Here is a 23,229-nt window from a genome sequence, read left to right as displayed (position 1 = left end):
CCTTGATATCAAATATATTATTGCCTTCTATTTACAGATGATATTAAGTAGTGTGAATTAAATGTCTTTCTCACCGTAACTATAAATAAGTGGAGGTGTTAATTTATATGGTTAATGCAAAATTTTAAAGAGAAGTTACGGTACTTTTCCATTTCGCCGGTGCAAATCTCGCCAAGCAGACTTTATTGGCGACAACACACAGTATACACATAAAAAATGTAGACAAATGTTAGTTCCAAGAAATTTAATTTTAATTTTTTATTTTATTTAATTTTTTTTTAATATCATTTAAAATTTTGTAAAAAAAGACAATAAATTTTTAAAAAAACAATTTAAGAATTTACTATGCTTTTATGGTAAAAACATCCTGATTCGCCAATTCATATCACGTGACCCCAAGTGATCTCATCTCATGTAAAGTGCGCTACAAAAATCTAATTCTCTCAATAATTATCTACATTAATTTTAAGTTAAATCTTAATTTGGAATACAAGTTTAAATGCAAGAATTATTTCAATTCTTACGAATAGCTTACTCAGAAATTATATAAAACTGCAGTGCTTTACTTCGCTAGTGCATTCTCATTAGAATTGATGAATTTAACCCTTGACTTTGCCTTTTCTATATTTTCACCATCGAGTGAGTGGTGTGATTGCATATGACTTAATTATTGCCTGTGAATGGCCTTAGGATATAAAATTGAACTATCTGGTAAAAATTCTCTGTAACTGTATACCAGTTTTGAAAGAAACAATCAATCTGATAAGAAGTGGCTGCCACTTGTTTTAAAAATAAGACGTAAAAGGTTACCAGTGAGGATATTCCATTCGGCATCAGTTGTACCATTATTGCTGACTTTATCGCCTGCGCCGTCAAAACAAAAAAGTACCGAAGTTATATTTTCATTAACATTGAATAAAATAATTTTGCTTTTCTTCAGCTTACTTTTAGCTTGAGCTTGATTTTTTAGATGTTAATTTAATGGATCTGAATATTTCAAATTAATATATTTTAATAAAAATATTGCAGATTTTCAATAACAGTGTTAAGATGTGGATACCTGATGATGATCCTGGCTATCAAGATGACTGTTCTAAGGAGCAAGGAAATGAAAAGATCAAGTTCCGTTCCAGTTCCCCACCATTTGAAGGTGGTGAATCTCTTTGTGAATTTTACATAGAAAGGTGTGCGAATATAATATTTATTTTATCTTTTACTGCCATAAACTACTGTATTGCCTAAATATAAGATGTCTTTTGTATTACATGGCTGTGCATTTAAAATGCTTTTCAATGAAACAAATGTTTACTTATGAGACAGCATCATTATGTGAGTTTATTATGGTGAAGGTATTTTTCAAAAATGAGTAGTAATAAAGATGATTTTCAAGGAAACAAATGTTTACTAATGAGATTGCATCATTATATGAGTTTGTTATCTTGAAGGTGTTTTACGAAAACAAGTAGTAATCTAGATAGTGTATCTTGAATTAAAGCTAATACTAAATTTAATTTCTTTTAAGGTCAAAATAATAAAATCTAGGCCAGTTAAAAATAACCTAATATTCAAAGCAAGCACAGCATTCTTTTGAGCTCCCCGTAATGCCCACTTTTCTTGTTGTTAAGATTTAAAAACAGGATTGAGAGGTATTATATAATAATTTTGTGGCTTAAATCTTGTGAGTATAGACAGTAATTGTGCTTGTAAAGAATGAAAAATAAATTAATATATATTTCTTAAAATTATTCTTGCACATATAACATGGGTATTTTTTATGAAAGGTCACTGTAACGAAAAAATATTTCTTAATCAAGCCATTGCTGTATTATTTATATCGAAATATCCTGCATTGCTTTCATAATTTATGAACTTGCAGTTTATGCATTTGCTTTCATAATTTAGAGTTTGGACAATATTAAATGCATCTTTTCTATAATAGAAATATGCTAAAATCATTATTGCAAATATTTATGTCATTTTGATGCTAGCAATAAATATTTGTACTTATTCATTGTGATTCTGCTGTTAAATGATAGTGAAACCATGATAATGCACAAATTTCAGAAGCATGATAGATTTACCAGATGAATAATGGCAAAAATATCCAAATATTTAATCTGTTGTTTTTTGCTAAAATATTTGCAGTATGCAACAAAAATGGTGAAACATACCTGAAATAATATTGCAAAACTAAGTTGTCCAATAGTTTTCAACTGGATAAAATTGCTGAGTGTTGAAATATATCTTAGATTCAGTTCAGCATGTTTAGGATTTTCATGGTTTTCCGAATTTGCACCACGAATATTTATCAATTTCCCTTAGAATATGATCTGTGGAATATATTACTACAGTAAATTATATTCGTTCTGAATATCCTGGGACAGCACTGAATTTTCAGTCCCTGTCTTGATTTTTTACAACTCGTTTTTTGGTCCTGAATTTACAACATTTGTTTCAAATTGTCCTGAAAAACTGTAGAATGAGAACATAAAAATGTAAATGCATATATTTATATAAGTTGTGAATATTGCAAACTGAGAATATAAGCATAATTTAAGAGATGCGTGTCATACTGATCGCACAAACAGGAAATTCTGCATGTAGCGTTTGCCTTAGAAAAATTGTAGTGGAGGAATTCTATTTCTCATTCCTGTATTTCTCTCCCACACCCCCTCAGTATACACGGAATTTTTGTTTACAGTTCACAGTTGCAGTTCAGATTTTTACTTACTGAAAACACTGCAGTTTTTAACTGATATATTAATTCGACTGTAATTGGAATTTATTATATGTACATGTTTCTTAATTATCACTGGTACAGTACTTATGTGTTCAACGGTGCATTACATATGTTAATATGTATCATCCCCTTACAAATTATCACAAGGCATAAAAAAATTATTCTTTTGCCATTTGTTGACATTTCATTGTAGATATATCCATCTAAAGTCATCTTTCTTTTGTCACTTTTAGATCATAACATTTTTACTCCATCCGAAATTTTGATTTTACATAAGGGTTTAAAAAAATTTTTTTTAATCTGCCAAAACAGTAACGTGTTATTACATTTCCCATTTGGCAATGATATGTACAGTGCTAAAAAAAAAAATGGGACAGTGCTATATCTCCCGTTCTACTGGGGCGATTCACGAAATTCAAATTGCGTTCTTCATGTCTCGAAAGCGCGATTTAGGATATATATTAGATTTATATATAGCACTATTCTAACATAGGTATTTTGACACAAAATCGGACTTTTTCTGAAATAACATACCAATTTTTTTACATATTTCGATTCTACGACTCAAATTATGCCAGAATACCAAGTTTTGTAAAAATTGTACGAGTAGTTTTTGAAATATTAGCTCTCAAAATTTTAACTCCTCAATGTTAATTGAATTTGGCAAATATTTATTTATATCTCTTTTTTTATTAAACTTTTTTGATTTTTTCTCTCACATTTCGAAATTTAGGTTCATTCCAAATAAAATTTACCCATTTTTTGTGTTTTATTTTTTAAATTTCTATTTTTAAATAATTTTTATAAATTTTTCGAAAACAATTTTGAATTATAACCTATAAAATTTTTACCATCATCTTAGAGTAGGTATATTTTTAAGCATATCTGCAAAAAATTAGACTTTTTTATTCAAAATTTTCTAAGATATACACAAATTTACATATTTTCGTGTTTTGAAATTTGGCATCTTTTTTTTTTTGAGCGATAATAATGCCAAATGTGGTCTATGGATTTTTGTTACACTGTATTGCCACAGCTATTTTTAACCTTAAATTTCAAGTAAAATTTTACGGAGAATTAATTATATGACATTTTTTCCCTCAATGATGCGTAATAAATATTTATTAATACTATATAAAAAGCTATTTTTTAAATAAATTTTTTAATATTTTTTTAAATTTCTCTCTTTTTTTTTTTTTTATAAATAAGAGTAAATTTTTACCTTCAGCGTTTTATCGTCTGCTACTTTACTTCGTTTAAATCGAATTGTCTAAAACTGAGAATTTTCATTTGATGTTTATTTGAATTTTATGACATTAACTGCACAATTTATTTCTAAACAAACTGATGCTTGTGAAGTGGCTGAAAGAGCGGCTGGTACTATCATCCATATTTTTAAAGCACAGTATATTTTTACAGAAACATAAGATTTAGAATAATCATTTTTCTAAAAGTCAAATTATGATATAAATATACAACCCCCTAGAGACTGAATTAATGGAAGTTCAATGGTTATGTAGAAATGATCTGCAGCTATTTAATCGCTGGATAAGTCAGCAGATTTCGTGGACAAGTAAGAATAATTATATAAACGACACCCAACATTCTGAATTCAATTAACAACGAGGATACGATGTTTATTAAATGAATTCAAGAAGTTTTAAAACATAAAAAATCAACTCATTTTTTATCCTAAAATGTATTTTTGTGCGTAGCGTATTTTCATTATTCTAATTTAAAATTCTAATTTAGAATGTAATTGTCAAGAACTGATTCCTAATCATCAGTAATATAATAAGTAATTAATATGGTTATTAATAAATCCTTCTTGTAAAGCAATTGCAAATATTTCAAAAAACTTTCTGTCTGAATGCAAATATTTTTCTGTGCAAATATTTTTAATTTTATATTAATCAAGATTGCACACGATATTATTTATTTGCACTTCAATTCTTAACGTCAGTTCTAGTAGAAGTTACAAATCAATTATATTTAATTAAGGATTGGATTGTATTATTTAATTATGGCAAAGCACATGAGGGCTATCTGCCTAAAGGGAGGGATGCCTTTGTGGAGGACTTTTTAAGGGAAACTGGCTCGTATACACGTTACACATCGGGAAAACCACGAAAACACCCATGCAACCAGCCCGTTCGCGGGATTCGAACCTCGGACCGAACTACCAGTGATCAGCGTCTTTACCGCTCGGCCGTTTGTGGGCCTTTATGAAATGGAAGGCGATAACTTTATTTAAAATGATTGTCAGGAATACCAAAATGTTTCGAAAAGTTGGATACTTTTTAATATACTTTCAGAATGCTTAAAGAAAAAGAGAAGAAACATAAATTTTTTCGTAAAATTTAGTATTTGTATTTTTTTTAATTTAAAACTTTTCAATGTTATGATGTTTGATTCTTGCGATTTCAAAAATAAAGTATTTGACTAAAATATGAATAACATTTTATGTAACACCAAATGTAGGATAAAATTGTGTAAAGCAATGGGCACAATGATAAAACTGTTTAAAGCAGTGTATGCAAGTCATCCTAAATTAAAATGTCGGTTATACATCTCTCTTATTTATATATATCTTTTCTGAACGGAACATTGAAAGGCGTGTAAAATTACTGTATTTTCTCTTTTAATATAGTATGCAGTTTTCAAACTCATCGTAGTCTGGGTTACAAAGTATTCTTCCGAAAGAAACGCAGTTCAAATAAATAAAATCAAATTCTGGAAAATTGATATTAATAAATATATTTTAAATGCTCAGTTCGAAGGAATAAATAGAAAATTTTAAAACAATTATCTGAAGAGACAATGCAACACAAACAATTAAAATAAAAGTATAAAAATTTAAAAATTACCTAAAATAATAACTACGACGAAAAATAAATATAAAGAAAACTATTTGAAAAAAAATAAACGCTGCACCTTTATTTATGCAATTCGAATAGGTAAATAGAAATTTTTAAAACAGTTATTCGAAAAAAAAAAATCGTGCAACTTAAACAATTAAAATGAAATTCGAAAAAGAAAAAATTACTTAAAATAATAAGTTATGATTAAAAATATAATATAAAGAATATTATTTGGAAAAAAGGAATGATGGTGACTTTTTTCCCTCTCACGGGAAAGGAAACTAGGTTGCCATATATTAAGAAGTTCGCCAAGTGAAGTATTCTTGGCGCAAACTGACAAAAAAGTGCCAACATAAATTTGTGAATTTCTCCATAAATTTCGCTCCAAAGTTTACAAAATTTCATATTTAGGCATAATTTGAGTCGTAAAATCAAAATATGTAAAAAAATTGGTATGTTATTTCAGAAAAAGTCCGATTTTGTGTCAAAATACCTATGTTAGAATAGTGCTATATATAAATCTAATATATATCCTAAGTCGCGCTTTCGAGACATGAAGAACGCAATTTGAATTTTGTCAATCGGCCCAGTAGATCGGGAGATATAGGACTGTCCCCCCCCCCTTTTTTTTTTTTTTTTTTTTTTGAGCAGTGTACTTTTTATTTATCAACGGTGCATTACATACATGCTAAGGTTATGTTTTGCTGCAGTTTAATTTATTATTTATTTTTATAATAATGGCTTCAAAAGAAGAAAGTGTACATTTAATGAAGATCTACAGAAAGAATACCCATTTATTGGAAAAACTGTAAAGGATTCCCATGCACAGTAAAATACATGTTCTTCAAAATTTTCAATAAGCTGTGGATATTAAATGTGATATAGATATTAAATGCCATATAGTAATAAACATAAAATGTCAAACTCTGCTGCTGCATCTAGATCGTCATTAATGAATTTCTAAAAACAAGAGAAAATGGGTGATGAGGAAGCATTATAATGCACTGAAGGTACTTCTGCATACTTTATTTGCCACAACCATAGTTTTAGGTCTGAGAATTTTATGTCCAAGCTGTTTCAAGTGGCATTTGAGCCTAAATTTACATGTGTTCTAACCAAGACCAAAGCAGTAATACTGAATGTTTTCATGCCTTATGCTTTAAGAACTTTTAACAATGATTTGAAAAAAATTTCATTTGTTTTAGTCTTAATTGATGCATCCAGTCACAAGGAAATAAAGCTTTTTCTGTTACATATTAGATTTATAGATTGGATTTATCGAGTTTAAGTAAAAATAAAGAATAGAATTTAAATACTTATTACCTGGTGAGACATTGGATATTGTCAGCAGCTATTTAACTACCTGTCTTGAAGAAAACAATTTAAAAAAAAAAAGTTACTGGTCTTTGTGCTGATTACATGAATTCTAACTTTGGAGAAGCTGATGGACGTGGAGAAAGTAATGTTTTTATTAAACTGAAACTAAACTTTAACCATGGTTTAATTGGAGTTGGGTGTGCAGCACATATTATCCATAATATTATAAAAATATCAGCTGATGTTTTGCCAATTGATATAGAAATGGTTATTTCTAAGATATACTTTAAATCTTATACTGTTATAGCAGATGCACTGAAACATTTCTGTGACCTGGTGAAAACCAATTTTGTAGTAATACTAGGATATTCACAAGCAGTATGGTTAGCATTACTTCCCGCCAGTGAAAGAGTATTCCAAATGTTTTTACCACTGAAGGCTTATTTTCAATCTTAAGAAAAGTGTGCCATGCTTATATAAAAATGTTTTGAAAATCCAGTGGCAGAAACTTGGTTAAATTTTATTAGCACTCAGGTTTCAGTATTTTATAATGTTATTACAACAACTGAAAATCAAATTCCATCTGTATTTGTTGCAATTGCTTCAACAGATGCTCTGAAAGCTTCAGTATTGAACAAGACAGAGGATAACTTTAATCTAATAAATGTTATAAAAACTCTGCAAAAACTTGAAAAGCATGGAGATGTGTCACAATACGAAGTTACTGAATTTCAAGAAGCTGTTATTTTATTTTATCAGAATGCTTTTACTTAAGCTTCATGCACGCATGCTTGGCAATTTTACATGAGCACGCGCGCATTGTTTTTTACGACATCTGTTATTTTACCATTTTTGTCACCAAAAACAACAGAAATGAGTGAATTTTGTTAAGAAATAAAATATTAATCTTATTATTACAAAATACAAATGATATCACATTCAAATATAAGTAAATTATTTTTTAGTGAGATGGAAATGCAATGATGTATTTCATTATAGAAAATTTTAGATTTATTATTTAATAATTATATTTTAAAATCTAAGCTAATTTTAATATTCATCAAAGACAAGTATAGACAATAAAAAAGGAAAACAACTTGGTAGGAAAAAAAGTAAGTTTAGCATTACTTACTTCTGTGAGGAAATTTATGTCTTGCTGTTTACAAAAATGCACTTTAAACTAACTTTAATGTTTTTATTTATTTCTAAAAAATATAAATAAAATAAAAGAAGGAATGGAATTTGCTATTGTTCTCCCATCCAAAGGTTTCCTTGTCTTCTTTTTTTCATCAGATAATTCTTGAAGAAGCTGAGCAAAATCAGCTGTTTGCCAATTGTTTTGCCAATTGATATAGAAATGGTTATTTCTAAGATATACTTTAAATCTTATACTGTTATAGCAGATGCACTGAAACATTTCTGTGACCTGGTGAAAACCAATTTTGTAGTAATACTAGGATATATACAAATTTTTTTGCCATGAAAACCGATATAAAATTTACAGAGCCAAATGTATTCAAATTAAAATAATACACGGCAATTATTAACACAAAATGACAAAATACCTTTTAGATTATAATTGTTCTTTTTTTCGTGTATTACGATTTCATACTTTTAATTGTATAATTTCTGCATGACATCTTACCAGATTTAAATTGATGATCTATAATCTGGAAAAACCCCTAACCTGGAATCGCTGAAGTCCCGACGAGTCCGGATTACGGACTTTGTACTATATTTAATAAAATCCCTCATTAGAGTCAAGCCAAAACAACATTTTTGTTAATTAATAAAATTGTACAAAATAATAAATTACTCGAAGCTGATATATATGAGTAATATGTGAACATTAAACAATATATCAAAGAAAAAATATTGGAATGGTCAAAAAATAAAATGTGCCCAGTAGGATGCCCAGATGGGTGAAAATAACTGCGTATTTTAATGAGAACCAGAATCCTTGTTCAAATGTTTTAAAACTGCCGCTTTCTTTTCTCTTCCCCCACTAATGCTGCAACTGAGCAAGCATTTAACATTAGGAACAGTTTTTGGGCTAGTGATATGACACAGTTGGAAGTGGATACTTTGAAGGGTATGTTAATCACCAAAATAAATTTTGATGAAAATTGCATGGACTTTTACAAAATTATAAAAGAAAAAGATGTTCTAAAAAATATTCATGCTTCAGTGAAATATAAGACTACTTCATCAAAACAATTTAGAAGGTTAACAAATTTTTTATTTTTCTAAAAATGAGTACTGCATTTTGATTTATTCCTTATTAAAAATATTATATATCACTGTTAAGAAATTAAATAAAAATTATTTCATTGAGCTACATACCACCTTCACCACAATAAAAATAATATTAAAATCATTTGTTTGTAAAAAATATTTAAAAAATTAAATATTTAAATATATAGCGTCCTGAATTTCAAACTTCGAAATCCGATCATCACCTTCTAAAACCCAACAGACTATAAGTAATATCAAACATGATAAACCAGCTGACGAAGTACAGTATTAAGAAAACTGTAGTCCAAAATAAATAAAAAGAATTTAAAAAAAAAAAATGTAAGATTTTAGATTTTATATAACGCCTATAGGGGCATTTTTTTAACGTTTTGTGTGTTACCTTTATTTATTAAATATCATGATTTTTGTGCTTAAACCACCTAAAATTCAATTTAACAGCAATATCACAAAAAATTTAAAAACTGTACATCTTTAGAATTTCCGATATGCAGTCTCACGCGCTGGAGATGAAAATGTTTCTTTTTTCTGTAGTGTTGCCATTGTTCACTTTGAAATCATTGCGTTTGTTAATCAAAATTCATTAAAGTTTTTCAGAATGTGAAATAGATAATAAAGCAAATTGGGAATTCAAAATTTGGGCTTCCAAGTACCCATGTTCAGGTGGAGGATTAGGTTATTGAAAATTTGATGGCTCAAGGTACTGTCATTTTTCAACAATGTGAGAAATATACCTACATTCATGCACATTCTCCTTTATTTAATTTCTTTAAAATAATACAGTGTGGTAATATTTGGTAGCAACAATTTGAAAAGTGATTCAGCCTTTTACAGTGATTCAACACAAAATTCCGTTTCGAGACTTTGATGGTACAGTACAAAGTCTGTAATCCGGACGTCCATTATCCGGAATGATCCGGACCTCAAAGCAACAAACTTTACGCATGCACATAGAGAATGCGCATATGCTTTACGCATGTGTGCGTTGAAAGAAATGTTTAATGAAGTAAACAAATAAATATTAAGCTTTTTCTTTTGTAAAGTTTGATACCCTTTAGATCAAAATTGCTATTTATTTCATAAACTACGGTTTCATATTTTCAATAGTATAATTTCTGCATGCCATCTTACCAGATTTAAATAAATGATATATAATCCGGAATCGCCGAAGTCCCGACGAGTCCGGATTACGGACTTTGTACTGTATTATTTTGGACTCTTCTGATTCAGATGACATGGAAGTAGAAGAAGGTTTAGAAATTCCCAGACATCTACTTCAAGCAAAACCAAAGCACAGCACAGAAAGAACAAATATCACTCAGTATGACTACTCTTATACAATGGAACTGTCATGATTTCCACCAAAATCGCATTAACATCAAACACATGATTGATATTTATCATCCTTGTGCTTGGGAAGTCCAGGAAACTTTGCTGAAATGAGAGCAACAGGTTAAATTCCATATTGTTTAGACAAGAAAAATAATCCTGATTGTGATTGTATCTGTGGAGGAGGCATAGGAGTTCTAGCCTCAGTTGAGAGTCATCACATTGATTAACAAGATTTAGATATCTGATAGAGCAGCTGCCTGAGCCCTTTATTATGATAGAAGATTTAAATGGCCATAGCCTGCTCTGTGGAAGTAAGGACATAAATTCTCAAGGCAGGCAGATGATCGAAGATCACTGCCTCTGTCTCCTAAATAATGGACAAAGCACCCACTTCCACGAGCCCTCAAGAATATGTCATGGTGTTAAGCCTGCCATCTTTCATCATCTCTGTTAGATTTTTATTCATTCAAAGTAAGGAATAATCCTTATAATAGCAATCATTTTCTCATTTTTGTAAATTTTGCACGAAAAAGAGTGAATTCCAAGTCACGATCCCCTTGTTTCGTATTTGACAAGGCAGATTGGGAACTTATCTTAAATTCTGTGGATCTCACGGAAGAAATGGTTAAAAATGTGTCAGTCGGTGAAACAGTGAAACCGGCTACTGATATTATTGTGGAGCAATTCATAACGGAGGCGATGAGGCTGTACAACTCCGACGTTAGTTTCCCCCTCACCTCTGCTAACTGTGATTGGATTTGATCCAAAAAAAAAAGAAGGAGAAGCATTCTCTCCTTGTATGACTCACTTCTCGTGTTATGCAATGGATAGTAAACAACGCTTGTAATCATCTCTAGATATTTTTTCCTTCATATACCTAATAAATATGTTATTTTGCGTTTGCTAATATAATGATCGTGTTCCTTACCTCCGCAGCTTGGATTACACCTTATTAAGGTAAGAACTTTAATTCTGTTTTAATCATCTGCTCGTCTCGATTTAGCGAAGTTGTAACAGTAAACAAAAATGAACCACGAATACCTTCAACAAAAGATTATGAGACCGAAAATATGTTTACTTCAACTAAATGCATAAAATATATTGAGATAAGCCATTAAGAATAAAAAACAGAAAAGATACTTTACCATAAATTATTGCTGGATAATCCAAAAAAGGAAAAGCCAAGCCTGTCTTCAAAAGCGAAACAAAACTGCATAGTTGCGTACTGCGCATTCGAAATACAGAAGCAGAAATGGCTACTAGCTGCGAAAATAAATATTCGATCATGAAACTAAACAATAACAACTATCAAGTATGGAAATACAAACTTGAAATGATCCTGAAAAAGGAAAATTTATGGGATTTAATAGCAGATGATAGACCAAAAGAAATAAACGTCGAATGGAGAAAACGAGATGAACAAGCACAAGCTACCATTAGTTTACTCATAGAAGACAACCAAATCGTACACATAAGAAATAAAACGACAGCCAAAGAAATATGGAATGAATTAAAGAAAATACATGAAAGAAAGAATCTTTCCAGTAAACTTTACCTTCTGAGAAAACTGTATACGTTAAAAGCAGAAAACGAATACAAACTCGAAGAACACGTCAACAAGATGCTCGAAATCATAGACGAACTGCGAGGAATCGGTAAAGAAATAAAGGACAGTCACATTGCAGCGCTCTTACTAAGCGGCTTACCAAAAAGCTACGAAAATCTCATTACAGCTTTAGAACCACGCCCAGAAGTAGAACTAACTAGAAGTAGAAAAGAAGTAATGCGAGCAGAAGAAACGACTGCCTTCAAAACGAATTTTAGCACAAAATTCAATCATTTAAATCAACGAAGATGCAATTATTGCAAAAAAAAATAGGACCTTAGAAAAAGAGTGCAGATTCTTAAATAACCACAAAGAAAAAAATAAAAACGAAAGTAACTCATTTTTCAAGGAATAAAAAGCAAACGAATAAAGGAAATTATGGAAATAAACAGAAAACGAAAGTTGCTGTAAACGAGGATAAACATGAAGATGAAAACGAAAATAAGAATCATGAGAAGACTGAGAATTACACGTTCGAAGTCACCAGAGAAAGAAAATCTCAAAACTCAAACTGGTCAGTTGACTCAGGTGCTACTTGTCATATGACCGATAACATAAACTTTTTTACCAAATTGGATAGAAGCAAAACTGAGCAGATAACATTTGCTAACAGCACGCAGATGAAGTCCGAATGTATAGGAGAAGGATACTTATCCTGTACAGACGACGAAGATAACGAAATAGAAGTGAGACTCGTAGATGTTCTGTACGTTCCTGACCTAGAAGGAGGATTGATATCTGTACGAAAAATTACAAAGAAAGGATTCACAGTTGAATTTGAAGAAGATATTTGCAGAATAAAGAAAAAAAATAAAACCATAGGAATTGCTAAAGCAGAAGGAAATTTATACACCATAGTTGAATTGCAAAGAAAAACAGCCAAAATTGCAACTGCAGAAAGAAGAGAAAATAGTATAGATCTTTGGCATAGAAGGCTAGGACATAGAAATTATGAAGCAATCAAGAGGCTAAAGAATGATGACCTGGCAACCGGAATAAGAATTGACGGAGAAGCCAAAAAGGAAAAAGAATGCGAATGCTGTATCAGAGGCAAAATGACTGAATTGCCGTATCCCAAGCTAAACAACTATAGAGCGAAATCAGTTCTAGACTTAATACACTCAGATATTTGTGGACCAATCGGTACAACATCACTAGGAGGAAAGAAATACTTCATAACATTCATCGACGATCATTCGAGATACACAACGATCTATCTGCTAGCTACAAAAGATGAAGCTATCACCAAGTTAAAACAATTTGTAACCATGACGAAGAACAAATTTGGAAAGAAGCCAAAAGTCTTAAGAACAGACAATGGAGGAGAATATACAAGTAAAGAGATTGAAGACTAACTAAAGGAAGAGGGAATCGAACATCAAACTTCCGTAGCATATTCAACGCAACAGAACGGTAGAGCAGAAAGAAAAAATCGATACTTAATGGAAATGACAAGATGCCTGCTACTCGATTCAGGACTCAAAAGAGAATTTTGGGGTGAAGCTGTAATGACAGCCACCTATCTACAAAACAGGCTACCATCAAGATCAGTTGAAAAAACACCGTATGAACTATGGAATAATAAGAAGCCGAATCTAAGCCATATCAGAGTCTTCGGCAGCACAGCTTATTGTCGAGTTCCAAAGCAGAAAAGAAGCAAACTAGACGAAAGAGCAGAAAAAGCAATTCTTGTTGGATATAGTGACCGTACTAAAGGATATAGAATTTACATGCCACATGCAAACAACGTCGTGATCAGAAGAAGGGTAATATTCGATGAAAACAAAAAAGAAGAAATGCCTTGTCAATTAAACGATCAGCATGAGGAAATAGAATGGCCTTTTAAAGAAAATAAATTGACAGAACCACGTCCAAATGATATTACAGAGGAAGTAATTGAAACAGAAGAAATTCCCCCATTACCGAGAAGATCCCACAGAACGACTAAAGGAATCCCACCAAACAGATTCTCATACATGGCTAAGAATGAAGAAATCAAAGTTCCTAAAGACTGGGAAGAATTGCAAACTTTTTCTACCAAAGAAAAGGAAATGTGATTAAAATCTACGAAAGAAGAAATGGAAGCACTGAAGAGGAACAAAACATGGGAACTAGTCGATCTTCCAAAAGGAAAGAAAGCAATTGGAAACAAATGGACATTTAAAACAAAATCCGACGCTTCAGGAAATATTATCAGATATAAAGCTCGTTTAGTAGCTAAAGGATATTGCCAAAAATTTGGGCACGACTACGACGAAACATTCGCACCAGTCGTAAAGTATACAACAATAAGGACTATTTTGGCAATAGCAGCTCAAAAGAAAATGCACATAAATCACTTCGATGTAAAAACAGCGTTTCTATGTGGAGATCTAAAAGAAGATATATATATGAAGCAACCAGAAGGCTACATCTCTGCTTCAGAAGCAAATAAAGTCTGTAAACTGAATAAAAGTATCTACAGACTAAAACAGGCAGCCAGAAACTGGAACCACAAGATAGCTGAAATCCTGTGCAAACAAGGATACGTTCAAGGAAAGGCTGATCCATGTTCCTTCACACTAATCGAGAAAAACGCAAGAACTTACATAATCGTTTACGTTGATGACATATTAGTCGCGAGCAACAAGGGTGAATCAATTCAAGAAGTTGAACGAATTCTCAAAGAATATTTCGACATTCGAAATCTTGGAGAAGTATCTACATATCTAGGAATTGAAATCGAAAGAGAAAAAGACAGAAGCTTTAAACTTCATCAAGCTAACAAGATTAATAGTATGATCGAAAAATTCGACGGAGAGTCACCAAAGAAACTAAGCTATACACCCATGACTACAAATTTTACGAAGAACCAAAACAACCAGGATGACGTTTTTCCCGATAATCGGAAGCAGTGGGAGCACTTTTATATTTAGCAACAGTATCAAGACCTGGCATAGCAAATTCTGTTGGAATACTTAGCAGAAAAATAGAAAATCCATCAACATCGGACTGGAACGGTATCGTTAAAATCATATGATATTTGAGAGCGATAATTAATTACAAATTACATCTAAAATCCAATGGTGCACCAGTCATCAAAGCTTACAGTGACGCTGATTGGGCAGGAGATACCTCTGACAGAAAATCCACATCCGGATATATATTTCAAATAGGAAACAGTACGGTGTCATGGGGAAGCAAGAAACAAAATTGTGTCGCCCTATCTTCGACAGAAGCCGATTACATCGCTCTAGCCTTAACATTGCAGGAGCTACAATGAATTAGACAACTGATGGGAGATTTAGGTTTTGCTCAACAGGAAGCTAACATCGTATTCGAGGACAATATATCATGCATAAATCTTTCCCGAAAAGAGAAAGGAAGCAGTTACACCAAACACATCGATGTGAAATATCACTACGTATGTGATCTACAAAATCAAGGGATTGTTAAATTAATACACTGCAACAGTAAAATGATGTATGCAGACATGTTCACGAAACCTTTGCCGACACAACAGCTGGAATTTTTATTAAAAGGAATCGACCTTACTTCGGACAAAACAGCTCATCGAGTGGGAGATTGTGGAGCAATTCATAATGGAGGCGATGAGGCTGTACAACTCCGCCGTTAGTTTCCCCCTCACCCCCGCTAACTGTGATTGGACTTGATCCAAAAAAAAAAAAAAAGAAGGAGAAGCATTCTCTCCTTGTATGACTCACTTCTCGCGTTATGCAATGGATAGTAAACAACGCTTGTAATCATCTCTAGATATTTTTTCCTTCATATACCTAATAAATATGTTATTTTGCGTTTGCTAATATAATGATCGTTTTCCTTACCTCCGCAGCTTGGATTACACCTTATTAAGGTAAGAACTTTAATTCTGTTTTATTCATCTGCTCATCTCGATTTAGAGAAGTTGTAACAGTAAACAAAAATGAACCACGAATACCTTCAACAATTATTACACAGGCAGCTATAATCTCTATACCTATGACTTCAGGAAACTACAAAAATATCCAAAAGCATAGTGGAAATATGTCAACTTTGTCAAACTTTATTGCCTTCCAAAGAGCCAAAGCAAATGCAAGGAAAGTAAGACATAAGAGCCAGAGGTCTTCATGGATATCCTACTGTGTGTCTGGGATAATATGTTCTACACGAGTAATTTAGAAGTCAAACAACAAAAATCAGCAATATTTGCAAATTTTCACAGGACTAGTTTCGATGGTTTTACCGAACCTTTTTCCTCAGCTGCTAAAGTGCAAATGAACGAGATATGATATGCTGAAAAGATAAGGCAAGAATGGCAGGACAGGAGTTAAGCTACTGGCACCGTCTGTTGATGAAACAAGAAAACTAAAACATAATTTCCTTAAGGACTGAAGGTAAAGATAGATTGAAATTAGGGTAGTTAACTAGAACAGAAAGATTTTCTTGAATGTGAAACACATCTTCAATTCATAATTCACCAACAGTATATTTTTTGAATAATTTTGGCTGCAGAAAAATGGAAAGTGTGATTTTCCGATAAACAATGCTGAGCAACAGAGGACTTCCGTGTTTCCTTTTTCCTAACACATGCCTCATGTTCTTTAACCCGAAATTTTAAGGCTGTCTTAGTTTGACCAATGTAAATTAAACCACAATGTCAAGGAATCCTGTAAATACCTCAGGAATTCATATCCAAAATGGGTTCCTTGAATATGGAACTCGGAATTTTATTGATAAACAAATAAACGACCCAAAAGTTAAATTTCTGTAAAATACTAGCAATTTTATAGCTAATTGATGGAAAGAAAAGAATGACAACAGAATTCTTCTAATTCCCTAAAACAAGAGTGTGCCTTTTAGTGTATTGAGATGAGAATTTTTTAACTCCTTGGTTAAAAATGTTGTTTGAAAAGCCCCTCAATAGCTACTGCTTTTAAATGATTTAGTTCTTGATCAAGAGCCAGTTTGTAGGAGCAAACTTGAAGTGCATGCAAAACAAAGAAATAAAATGAAGCTGCTAACTTCTGTTTAGTCGGGTGACATGATTTGAAGTGTGGTAGAAGGCAAACTGATGAAGGTTTATGGTAAACTGTAGTACTGAGGTTGGTATGTTACGTGTGACCCAAGATATCGAGGAACTGAAGAGAATTGCATGTCTCAAGTTCAAAAGTGAACTGTATAGCAGGATCAATGGAATTCATTATTGGAATATTATTTATTTAAATTATCTTCATTACCGTCAAACAGAGTAAAAGTATTGTCTACGTAGTGAAACCATACCGGGAAGTATGAATTTTCAAATAATTTTGATTCATAATAATACATATAGATATCACCCAGGATAGGACTAAGAGGGCTTTCCATGGCTAATCCCTCTGTTTGCTTGTAATACTTATTTTGAAAAACAAAATGCATTTATTTCAAACAGAGTCAGGGAAATTAGCTCATCACTTTCGATCCAGGATAAACGACTGTTTTAGCTAGTTGAAAGGCTTTGTGAAGATTTGATCGTAGCTTTTACTTTTGAGAAGTCTGAAGGTGAAGGGTCTTTAGGTTAGTCTTTAGGGAGTCGGACGAAAACAACTCAAAGCGAACTTGTATTTCATGGTACAAAACGTCATGGGAGAAAAGAAAGCAAAGAGAAAACATCACAGTTCTAAAACATCGTGGTACAAAATATTATCATCGAAAAAAGCAGTTCAATAACTTCGCAATTTAAAAAAAGTAGTCGTTGAAAATACCATGGTAAAAAATAAAGCTCCTACAAATCATCACATGATGATAACATCGCAAACATGTGTTTTAAGGCTTTAAAAGTTGTAAATGCATTATCTAATGTGAGCGCAAAGAGGAAAGAGCTACATTTATTTTTATAATTCCAATGATTGATGTTGAAAGAACTAGTTTCCATTAAAATTCCCCTGCTGAACTGGCACCAGTGCCCGAGCAGAAAAATCACTGAACTGGTACACGGCGAACGAACTGGCTGCATGAGATTCTCGGGGTTTTTCTAATATATAGCATGGAATAATAATGTATAACCAGTTCCTAATAAGGTACTCCACAAAGACTTTCCTGCCTTTAAGCAGATAATAATAGTTTACTCTTGTATAATTCAATAAATCCAAATCCCTTGCTGAAATATTATGTAGCAGACTTTCATCCTTACTAACAAATTCACATCCAAATAATTGACTGCGTGCTGTACATGAAAATGGTAAAGACAGTTTAAGAATAAACGGAATGAAAACATATAATTTTTACTAAAAGAATATCAAATTAACAAACGTGAAAGAAATTAATTTAAAAATTAATTAAGCAATTTTTTTACAGGTAATCTCATGCAGTTACAGATCTTCCTTTTTCTAAATTTTTTTTTTTGGGATATATTTTTCATGAAAAATTATCAGTAAAATATGCAAAAAAAGATTAATTTATTTATTGACCTTTATTAGTTAATTATGTAAGTTTATAACTTCTGTTAAATGCTATAAGTTGCATTAAATTTCAACTTATTTTCAGTTTTTCAAATCCTTAGGTTTCCTTCTCAGTCAAATTTATTATAGTTAATTTAAAGTTATGAATTATAAAAATAAATATATTTCTCTTTCCTCCTTGCGCTCACAAATCATTATACGAATATGCATTTACAACTTTTAAAGCCTGAAAACGCATGTCTACGATGTTGTCCTCATGCGATGATTTGTAGAAGTTTTATTTTCTACTACGATTTTTTTGACGACGATGCTTTTAAACTGCGAAGTTATTGAACCGCTTTATTTTTGACGATGATATTTTATACCACGATGTTTTAGGACTGCAATGTTTTTTCTTTTCTTTCTTTTCTCCCACGATGTTTTGTACTAGGACATTTCGCCTTGCGTTATTTTATTTTCTCTGCGACGTTTTCGCCCGCGATGTTTCCGGCGGACACCCTTTAGGGATCGGATTACATGGTCCTTCGTTTAAGAGCTCAGTGATACTATATATGTAAGTGTTCTTGTCCATGACGACTATTTGGCTACCTTTGTCGGCCTTTGAAACGATAATGTCTGGGTTAGAATGAATTTCTCGCATTGTAGCTCTTTCTCTGGTGTTTCGATTAGATCTCAAAGGCTTTTGTTGAATTTCTCATTATGGGCGATAAGATGCCTAATCATTGTATATTGGAAGGCAGTTTCATTTTGCCATCGCGTTCCCACAACCATCCCAAAGTTGAAAACTGCCTTGCAGCAGGAATGGGATCGACTGCCACGGGGACTTCTCAGTTGTCCCATCACGTTGCGCGATCTGTCTGACTGTGGGAGGGGTCCTTACCGCATATTAGACTCATTTTCAATTCGATATCACTGCGTGGATTTTGGACTCCCTTGCGTTATTAGCTTTACTGATAATCATGCGTACATGAAATAACTTTTGAATAGTACATCTCATCAAATTTCATTAAAACCCACGCAATAATTTAAAAAAAAAAAAAATCGACATAATATGTAAATTTTCTTAATTTTGCATACAAATGTACCTCTGTAGCAACAGTAAATAAATGATAAACAAAGATTTACAAGTTAAAAAAACTAAAAAACATAATGTTCACCAGCTTTTGCCGAGGCGTGGGGCTCAGCGTGAAACAGTTTGTGGAACCCTACTATTTAGCTGGAAATGAACGGAAATACATTGTGACCCACGATGAAGCATGAATTTACCTAAATGGCTGCAACAAAAAATATCTGTTTTTTATTCGAAAACGGAGAGTAGAAACTTGATTCCTTTAATCCTAAGAAAGTTTCAATAATGGGCTTATTATTGTTGCAGGATCCTCTTACAATAGGAAATTAAAAATACGAAGAGTGGGAAAAAATGTTAAAATTGGTCTCTTAAAAAGAGTGCTTTCTTATTGCGAACCCAGCATGATTGATGAAAATAGTGGAAGAGGAATGAAAATCAATACACCTGAAAATTTTAAGAAAAATCCTTTTGACATAGCTCAATTATGACGCAAACTTATAATCCAGAATAGAGACTAACAGATCGAGCATTAATATATATATATATATATATTCTTTACATTTTAAACTTTCATTAAATAGCCTCGAAATCGTTCTAAAAATATGTAAACACTTTCAATTAAAATGTTCGACCTTTTCTTGAAGCTTGCAAGTGCACACTACAGTGCGGACTTCTTTTAATAAATAATGCTTTGAACTGGGTCAAATTTTGTTCCCACTTCTGCAGTTTGTCACACATTACCGGAAAAATAAAGTAAAATGTATTTTGAGCAAAGGAGACTGCGTGTCCTGGCAGACCGCCTTCTTTTTTGTAATGCCGCGACAAAGATAACAACCATTCTTTGAAGCATTTATAGCTTGAAGGTGTGAGTTCAGCGTTATTGTTGCTTCACGTCATGCGTAGGATGCTTTTTTGTTTGTTAATTTTTTTTTTAAAGGGCCGTAACTTAGCAAGTGTCTTAACAACACAAGTACAGTAAGGGAAGTGCGCGTCCTTTTCTGTCATAGGTAACGCCGCCGAAGATTGAAGGTTAAATGAATGGAATTGAGTTGTTACTTGCAATATGTTCTCGCGAAACGCTTTTGTGGTTTTATATGAATAGGAACTCTGGTAATTATGAAGCATGCGAATGCCTAGAATAATTTCATTGTTAGGAACAGGAATACTAAGTATTTAGTGTCTCCTCTTCGAAAACCAGTTCTAATCCTTATCGGACGGTAATTTGCTGCTGAGTAGGAGTTTTTTTTAAAAAATGGCCAATTATATACGCTCAAAAATAATTATCATGATGGATTTAAGTACACGGAATGCGTCTCGAAATGTGTCCAGACAATTAAGCAAGTGTAAATTTTGAAAGGAAAAAAATGAAGGTGCAAAGTAGAAGGATAATTTTGGAATTATAACAAAAAAAATTATTATGGTCTTAAATGCTTTTGAATATTTTCAAAATTTTGAATCTGATTTGTAAACGCGTTACTTCTGAACTTAATTTTTGATATTAGAAGTATTGAAAACCAGTGGAAGGCCGACAGGAATGGTCAACAAAAAATAAATAAAGTAATGGTAACTTAAACAACAGATATATATAACTAAAATTAAATTAGTGATAAAAAATAAAAAATAAATAAAGCTGAAAAATAAATCAAAAGTGAGTAAATTAATTATAAAAAGGAATCGAAATCAAACGGTATCTACTAAAGCAAATGAAAGCGAATAATAACAGTAGTACCGAAGATAAAACAAAGATAAGTGTTTTAAATAATATTTTTTGCGGCTAGATAAAATTGTTTCCTCAGTATGACTTCTAATATATTTAAAGCCGTTATTGACCAAATGAGTTTAGCCAAAGGTTTTTGACCACCCCATAAATATTCTTTTTCTTGATGCGTCGTTTCTTGACGTTTCGGCTTGGGATTTTTCTTCCTCAATTGTTTAAATTTTCTCGCTTGTTTTATTCTTTGTTCAGAGAAAGGAAGACATACCATCAGTATCTAGTATCAGTATCGGCTTGAGATTTTTCTTCCTCAATTGTTTAAAGGGGCCCACCAGCGGCCGAGCGGTAAAGTCGCTGAACACTGGTAGTTCGGTCCGAGGTTCGAATCCCGCAAATGGGCTGGCTGCATGGGCGTTTTCGTGGCTTTCCCCATGTGTAACGTGTATACGAGCTCCTTTCCCTTAGAAAGTCCTCCGCGGAGGCATCCCTCCCCTTAGGCAGATAGCCCTCGAGGCTTTGCCATAATCGCACACACACACAATTGTTTAAATTTTCTCGCATGTTTTATTCTTTGTTCAGTGAAAGTGAGACGTACCTTTAGTATCTAGTATCAGTATCAGTTTTATTAAGTACTCAATGTCGCAGTGGAAATGGAATTTTATGTTAATACTGCGATTTAGTTGTGCATGAAGTACCGAAACTTTCTGATGTTATTTGGATTTTTGCTCGTTCTGGTTGGAATTAGTTTCACTCAAAAATTGAGAAGTACCAAAGCTGGGCCACAACTAAATTTATTCTGGCGATTGAATCTTCCTCAGAATGATTAGCATCTTAAAATTCTATATCTCGTCTCTTACAAATAGCATTTTGTTCATTTCCTGGGCTCAGTTATATTGTCAGTTTCTCCATAAAGTTTGTTGAAAAAATCAAAGAACTCTTCATAAAAGTGTTTAGGAACTTCACTGTCACTGCTTTACGTTGCTAAAATTTTCTTTGCTGTGTTTTTGACAATATCATACACTTGCTAAATTTATGTAAGTATCGCTATTACTGCTGATATGGAAGTATTCAAAGGTAAAGGCAAACATTCATACGCTAATTAGTATATTTCAGTTTATGCAATTTTATCGTTGTTGAAGCTGCATATGGCTAGATATGGTCGTTTCAAAGCGTGCGATATTTAGGAGTCTATAAGACCACTCATTGTTTTGCCCAAGTTCAAATCCAAGCGAACAGACTGATTCTGTGGTTATGAACATGTAATGAATCGCTTTCGTTGAGAATATCTCCAAGAAGCAGAAATGACATTGCTATTTCTGTATGAAATCTAACGAGCTTCCTTTACATAGATATGTCATTTGCATATATTGTAATTTCGAGAAAAAGGTTGAAAGAACTTATTCCTCACTCAGATTCTGTAAAGTTTCACTGTCATCTCTACTATTAAATAACAAAGAATTTGCATGCATGTATATAAGGTGGTTATTAAACAAACTTTTCTGATGTATGAACCCTTAGCGGCCTATCCACTCAACCAACAGAAATGAAATTTCAGATCTTGTTATTTAAAGGTACAGTAAGACCCCGCTTAACGCTGTTTCGGTTTAAAGCTCTTTTATTTGAATTGTGGGATTCCCCGAAATTGCATGCAGCGTTAGGCTTCCCTATATTCGAACCTTATTTATCTGTTTTCTTCTTTCCTGCGATGTTATATGAACGTCTTTTTATCGTTTCAAACATTTGTTGACGTTATTGTAAGTATAAATTTATATAATATGACGATTGATAAGATGACACATATTATGAATTTTAGGTTTTATCATGGGTGATAGTAAAAAACGCGAAAATAAAGCAGCAAGGAAAAGCATTTCACTAGAAACTAAAATGCAAGTGATTACAAGATTAGATACTGGTGAACGTC

The 23,229-nt window shown here is 32.2% G+C and overlaps 1 protein-coding gene across 3 annotated transcripts in view; it reads left to right on the top strand.

Annotated features, from left to right (window-relative positions):
- Positions 1-23,229, top strand: part of LOC118184467 (serine/threonine-protein phosphatase 4 regulatory subunit 4-like) — a 197,575-nt gene that overhangs the window by 4,251 nt on the left and 170,095 nt on the right. For all 3 annotated transcript variants that reach the window (XM_035354141.2, XM_035354139.2, XM_085823948.1), the window contains exon 2: positions 1,030-1,184. In XM_035354141.2, coding sequence (XP_035210032.1) covers positions 1,051-1,184 — 134 coding nt within the window. In that variant the 5' untranslated portion in view covers positions 1,030-1,050. The remainder of the gene's footprint in view (positions 1-1,029; positions 1,185-23,229) is intronic.

The sequence above is a fragment of the Stegodyphus dumicola genome, chromosome 9 (genome assembly GCF_044657685.1).
Source record: "Stegodyphus dumicola isolate Sdum_Otavi_A_Nest chromosome 9, ASM4465768v1".
Lineage (NCBI taxonomy): Eukaryota > Metazoa > Arthropoda > Arachnida > Araneae > Eresidae > Stegodyphus > Stegodyphus dumicola.
Note: the sequence above shows the minus strand (reverse complement) of the source record. Positions and strands in the feature narration are given on the sequence as shown.